The following is a 7,332-nucleotide window of genomic DNA, read 5'->3' as shown; positions in this document are numbered from 1 at the left end:
GGCAGCAAGAGAAAACAGTGTAAGATATTATATTTACCAAAGGAGCATAGGTTAAAAAAGGTTGAGAGACTCTGCCACAAATAAAAACTATCTGGACACCTCTGGAGATATTTCAACAAATGAAAAAAAGAAAGTTCACAAAAGTTAACTGATTAAAAAAAATAAACTAGATCTAGAACAAAACAAATTTTAATGACTATTTTTCAAAGAATGATTAATTTGTTAATTACGAATTGGTGTATGGATGGTATAATGTGGAGAATACAGGACTGAAAGCAAGAGAGAGCTGAGTTCAAGTCCCAGCTGTTATCAAATGATGGGGTCCTTCACTGCTCTGGATTTCAGTTTCCTTATGTGAAAATGAAGGGACTAGACTAGATGATTGCTAAATGCCTTAAAGTTCTGATACTCTGAAACTCAACTAAATTTTTGTCTTTTTTTTGTAAAAGTATTTTATAGCCTCTGTATAAAAAAAAGCATGTGGTACTTGAGGTATGATAGCTACATCTCTTTCTAACTAGAACCTAAGTCCTGGACCCTATGGGGATCATGCCTTGTAACCAGTCTGTATACCAGAATCACTTGCGGGGGCATCAGCAACCTGGAAGCTCACATTCAGTAGACCTTATAATGCACCTGAGCCTGTGGAGTCTAAACATCTCACTCAGTGATTTTTACTATGTATCTCTTGTTAAGAATCACTGTTCCAGGTTCTCTTTCGACAAAATTTTCTTGAGTTTAGGTTGCAGACAAAGACATGCTAACAAGGGAAACAAATGCAACATTATAATTGATCTCAAAAAGATCATTTCTTTCTTAGTCATCCATGGATAAGCTCAATATTTCTTATGTGGCTTCCACTGGAGCTTAAAGATCTTAGATATTTGAACTTTTTTGCTAGGATAATAAAAGATCAGGTAATAGAAACTCAGTTGGCATTGAGATGGAATATGTATGAAGAAAGAGCAACACATACATATGCTTAAATATAGCGCATAAGCACATAAAGATAAGTAAATACAAAATCTTAATCTCCAATATCTTTTGTTTGCTCTTCCAAACCCACTCACCACTTTTTTCACCCTTTTCCACCCTGCTCTCTGCTCTGGGAGACTGACCTGAATGAACTGTAATAGAACCCATAGCCTCTGGCCAATGGGTAGCCCAGGCAGGATAGTGTAGGAAAGAAGAGTGAATTCAGTGTATTTTTGCCCATGGATCACTCCTGGCAAGGTCATCTTCAGCTGGCTGTGTCCCTTGACCAAAGATCACTGATCCCCTTCAGGCCGGTATATAGTTTATGGCACTCTTGTGTTTTCAAGTTTTAATGATTGTCCCCTTTCCTCTTCCCTTGAGGAATGTAACAGCTCTGATGCGATTGGCCCCAGTTTACTGCACTAACCCTTGTGGCTTTTCTGCATTTACACATTATAAATAGACCCTTGTAAATAAGCCCTTCTGGAATTATCTTATTTTGAGCATGACATCTACTTCCTGTTTACAGGGAGCCTTATTGAAAGAGCTTTTTTTATGTTAAAGGTAACGTTGAGAATGTTTGATTACTACAAAGGAAGTGGAATGTGTGGTAACTTGAGCTGCCGTTTGGTAAATGAACAAATAAATAATTTTTTTTAAAAAGTCATAACTCTGGGGCTTCCCTGGTGGCGCAGTGGTTGAGAGTCCGCCTGCCGACTGTATAAAAAAAAGCATGTGGTACTTGAGGTATGATAGCTACATCTCTTTCTAACTAGAACCTAAGTCCTGGACCCTATGGGGATCATGCCTTGTAACCAGTCTGTATACCAGAATCACTTGCGGGGGCATCAGCAACCTGGAAGCTCACATTCAGTAGACCTTATAATGCACCTGAGCCTGTGGAGTCTAAACATCTCACTCAGTGATTTTTACTATGTATCTCTTGTTAAGAATCACTGTTCCAGGTTCTCTTTCGACAAAATTTTCTTGAGTTTAGGTTGCAGACAAAGACATGCTAACAAGGGAAACAAATGCAACATTATAATTGATCTCAAAAAGATCATTTCTTTCTTAGTCATCCATGGATAAGCTCAATATTTCTTATGTGGCTTCCACTGGAGCTTAAAGATCTTAGATATTTGAACTTTTTTGCTAGGATAATAAAAGATCAGGTAATAGAAACTCAGTTGGCATTGAGATGGAATATGTATGAAGAAAGAGCAACACATACATATGCTTAAATATAGCGCATAAGCACATAAAGATAAGTAAATACAAAATCTTAATCTCCAATATCTTTTGTTTGCTCTTCCAAACCCACTCACCACTTTTTTCACCCTTTTCCACCCTGCTCTCTGCTCTGGGAGACTGACCTGAATGAACTGTAATAGAACCCATAGCCTCTGGCCAATGGGTAGCCCAGGCAGGATAGTGTAGGAAAGAAGAGTGAATTCAGTGTATTTTTGCCCATGGATCACTCCTGGCAAGGTCATCTTCAGCTGGCTGTGTCCCTTGACCAAAGATCACTGATCCCCTTCAGGCCGGTATATAGTTTATGGCACTCTTGTGTTTTCAAGTTTTAATGATTGTCCCCTTTCCTCTTCCCTTGAGGAATGTAACAGCTCTGATGCGATTGGCCCCAGTTTACTGCACTAACCCTTGTGGCTTTTCTGCATTTACACATTATAAATAGACCCTTGTAAATAAGCCCTTCTGGAATTATCTTATTTTGAGCATGACATCTACTTCCTGTTTACAGGGAGCCTTATTGAAAGAGCTTTTTTTATGTTAAAGGTAACGTTGAGAATGTTTGATTACTACAAAGGAAGTGGAATGTGTGGTAACTTGAGCTGCCGTTTGGTAAATGAACAAATAAATAATTTTTTTTAAAAAGTCATAACTCTGGGGCTTCCCTGGTGGCGCAGTGGTTGAGAGTCCGCCTGCCGATGCAGGGGACACAGGTTCGTGCCCCGATCTGGGAAGATCCCACATGCCGCGGAGCGGCTGCGCCCGAGAGCCATGGCCGCTGAGCCTGCGCGTCGGGAGCCTGTGCTCCGCAACGGGAGAGGCCACAACAGTGAGAGGCCCGTGTACCAAAAAAAAAAAAAAAAAGAAAAAAAAAGAAAAAAAGGTCATAACTCTGATACAACCGGTATACCTAAGGTATTGAGGAAGACTGTGGTAAAAGTCACGTTAAAACGTAGGTAGTAGTGAGTATGAGAAAATGAGATGTTGGTTTGATCTATGATATGGAAGAAAAGCAAGGAGATGTGAATTTTAACTGATACAAACACCAAGTCACAAGGCTGAAATTGACAGTTTCTTTACATGCCCCAGAGACACTTGATCTGTGCTACTGCATTCATCTGGGGGCAGCTCATTAACAGAATAATATAGGCAAGCTGGAAGGAGTTCACAGAGGAGTAACAAAACGATAAGAAGTGCCAAAGGACTGACATGTGAGAAGAGACTGAAAAGATGAAATCACTCTGCTTTAGCTAAGTGGTGACTAAGGGGGAACATGTCAACTGTCTACAATTACGCAAAGGTTATACACTCCAAAAGATAGGCAGTGATTATTACAAATCAAGGGAGTATTTCTCTGTGGGAAGAGAAATTAAGAACAGGAAAGTTAAGCTCAAAAACAGGACCATTTTCTAATGTAGAGCTATTTTATGTCTTGTAAAGCTAAATGTTATATACTATAGCCTTTAAAAAAAGACAAAAATGACGCAAATTATAAACCATTACTTAATATTGTATAGGTAGATTCTCTATGTCTGTCCGCCTATCTATCTATCTGATCTACCGGTGTATCTTAAAATCAACCTTTCACAAACATACATAGAAATAAAAATAATGATTGCTTCTATTACTATAAGTTTTGTGCTAAACATTTAGCAAGCATCTCATTTAATTGTTAACATTGCATTTTAGCAATCAGGGAAACTTAGGGTAAGAAAATTTGAGCAACATTTGAAGGTCACCCAGCTAGTAAGTGTCACAGCCAGTGTACAAACCCAGGGGTCTTTATCTCCATGTCTCTGCTTATAATCCCTGGATGTACTACTTTAGTACATTATTCTATCTGCAAATTTTCATTATTCTATCTGCAAATTTTCATTATTCTATTGTTTATATGACTGTATGGATTATTTACAAATACTATGGAGTACTTTGTTATGAATTTCCTTGACTAGCTAATGACATATTTTAGGTACCTTGGAATATGGCTACTCATGGCTCATGGTCATTACATTTGCAAGGGACAGTCATTTCCACAGCCATTTTCCATTCTTGAGCAATCCATGTGGTAATCACCCATTCTAGCTATGTGGTAAAGCCTAAATAATTTTATTCCCTTATCCTAGACACTATTTATTTTTAATTTCAAAAATAATTTCTTGATCCACTACTGTATGCAATTCAAATTATTCAGTAAGTTATAATGTATTTATAAAGCTGTAATTTTAGAGAAATTATGCTATTGAGTTCTCTTTTTAAAAAAAATAATCACCTCACACTTATTAATTTGAGTTGAAGATATATGGAAAGAAAACCTTTCTCATGGCTAATATTTCAAACAGTACAGAGACCATAAACTGAAATGAATGAGTCCTTTTCCCTTAGAACCTTCAACCTCTGTGGTTAGAGATAACCACTGCTAATAGTTTCTTTTGTGTCTTTCCAGAAATTTTCTATGCACATATTTGTGCACACTTTCCTTTCTTCACTTAGCCATTTATTTTTGTTGCCTTTCCCTATCAACACAAAAAGTGGTACTTCATCCTTTGTAATGACTATAAAACATTCTACTGAATGGGTGTAACATTATTTGTTCATTTCCCTGTTGATGGATATTTAGATAGTTTCTAGAATTTTAAAAATAATCCAATCCTATTATGAACATATATCTACATTTATCTTTGCATACTTATCCCTACTGATAGGGCAAATTCATAGCTGGAGCATTTTCTGGGTCAAAGCATATGTATGTTTAAATCTTTTAAGGTTCTTCCCAATTGCCAATTCCAAAGTGGGTTTTACATTAATACAAAAAGAATATGAGAGTCTAAACAGGCTACTCACACTTTAAAACTCACATAGAACCCCAACATGTCACGGTATTAACTTCTGCTCTGTGGGCATAAAATGGCAATTTGCCAAAGATGAACATTTTATTCTACATCAATATTTTACTCCTGGGCCAGGTTTACCATTGCCCACTTATATTTTCAATTTAATTAAACATTACTTGTTTGTATTTTTCCATGGCTTAATTGAAAGAAACAATAATGTTTAAAATAACAGATTTGACTAATTATTTGTTCTAGGCCTTGGCTTAGGCTATTTCTTCCACCTGGAAAGTCCACCTCATTCCAACCCTGCATGTATATATTCTACCTACCCTTCATGGTTTATTTCAAATGATACCTTCTCCATCTAAATCATGTTTATTTCCTCAGAACTCCCAGCACCTCTATTTAACCCTTTAGAGTTCACATTATATATAAGCCCATGATAAATGGTAGCTATCATTATTATTAGACACCGGATCTTTCCAGTTCTATAAATGTTCTCATTCTCTCCTGTCTTCCCTTGCCTGCTCCAATGGATGGATTTAGCTCAAACTACATATTTATTATTGTGATACTAATTTTACTGTCTTTTAAAATAAATGGTTCAAGTTTTCATTTTTAATATCATCTGGTTAAAATAATATTTTTATTCTAAAGTTTCAGATTGTTGAACACAGCAGAAAATGATTTAAGATGTCTCTTTGGAACTCATAAACATATGCAACTTTAAAAACTGAGAGTTAAACCTGAAACATGCTGGTGAGAGTAACATGGATGCTATCATATTAAAGGCCTTTGGAGGCAAGCGAGCATAGTTTACACGCCATCAGACCTATTTATAGAGCTGACTCCTTTCTGCAATGTCAACTGTAACCTTATACTTATTTTAAGCCTCAGTGTCTCAAGTATCAGCCTCTACTAGTTGTACAGTTCTCTCTTATTTGATATCAGAGAGCCCAATGGAGCCTTCTGAAGAACCTAGTCAGATTAGCAAAGATAACTTTTTAGAAGTTCCTAATTTATCTGATTCTCTTTCTGAAGATGAAGAAGTTAAAGCTACCTTCAGACCTGGTTTCTCCCCTCAACCTAGCAGACGAGGTTCTGATTCATCTGAAGACATTTACCTGGACACTCCACCGTCAGGTGCAAGAAGAGTTTCATTTGCTGACAACTTTGGGTTCAATCTTGTGTCTGTTAAAGAATTTGATGCCTGGGAATTTCCGAGTGGTTCAACTGATTTTGACTTAATGAAGGACATTTTCCACACAGAAGAATATGTTTTATCTCCACTATTTGACTTGCCTTCTTCAAAAGAAGACCTTATGCAACAACTTCAAGTACAGAAAGCAATACTGGAATCAACTGAGTATCTTCATGGATCTACAAGTATGAAGGGCATTATTCGAGTTTTGAATATTTCTTTTGAGAAGTTAGTATATGTGAGAATGTCCTTAGATGACTGGCAGACATATTATGACATATTAGCAGAATATGTCCCAAATTCATGTGATGGTGAAACTGACCAGTTCTCCTTTAAGATTTTATTGGTTCCTCCGTATCAAAAAGATGGCAGTAAAGTTGAGTTTTGTATACGTTATGAAACTTCTGTTGGTACATTTTGGTCAAATAATAATGGCACAAATTATATACTGGTTTGTCAAAAGAAAGAACAAGAGCTGGAGCCTGGAAAACTACAGGAAGAAGTTCCTAACAGACAAATAAAAGGCTGCTTAAAGGTAAAATTAAGGTGAGGATATATCTTGCATTCCTTACTTTTTTATAATCTTAAGGTTATTTAAGGTCATTCTTTATTTCACTGGTTGTAAGAAATAGCCATTCTGTTTAAAAATATATTTTTGTTATGTATAAAACAATGGTGCTAGGCTTTAATAAGGTCAGTGCTATTCAAATAAAAGCACTGTGTTATCTATCCTCCGAATGTAAGGAAAATATGGGTATAATGTAACAGATGGCAGGGGGACTGCAATGTGTATATTGCCTACCTAGTGAGTTATAAATTGCTTAAATTCAAACCACGGAATCTAGATTCTTAACATATAAAACTATTTATTTTGTCATTTAATGTATATTTATTTTCAGTGGTTTTTAAATACTTTTGTCGCACTTCAAAACATTTCTGATTAACATAAAACTGTATTTCAGTATGTATCTAGTGCTCAGAAATTCATAGACTTCCCACCAAAGCTGTAACGAACTTTTTAACGACTGATTGAATCATACAGGGATGTTTGGAGTGATACATATTAAGTTAAATCGG

The 7,332-nt window shown here is 36.3% G+C and overlaps 1 protein-coding gene across 1 annotated transcript in view; it reads left to right on the top strand.

The window, feature by feature from the left end:
* The first annotated feature begins 5,950 nt into the window (after positions 1-5,950).
* Positions 5,951-7,332, top strand: part of PPP1R3A (protein phosphatase 1 regulatory subunit 3A) — a 36,951-nt gene continuing 35,569 nt past the window's right edge. The window contains exon 1 of the mRNA XM_007469743.1: positions 5,951-6,801. Within this exon, the coding sequence (XP_007469805.1) occupies positions 6,014-6,801 (788 nt within the window). The 5' untranslated portion in view covers positions 5,951-6,013. The remainder of the gene's footprint in view (positions 6,802-7,332) is intronic.

Source organism: Lipotes vexillifer, unplaced genomic scaffold, assembly GCF_000442215.2.
Source record: "Lipotes vexillifer unplaced genomic scaffold, Lipotes_vexillifer_v1.1 scaffold597, whole genome shotgun sequence".
NCBI classification, from domain to species: Eukaryota; Metazoa; Chordata; class Mammalia; order Artiodactyla; family Lipotidae; genus Lipotes; species Lipotes vexillifer.
This window is presented reverse-complemented; position numbering and strand designations above follow the sequence as displayed.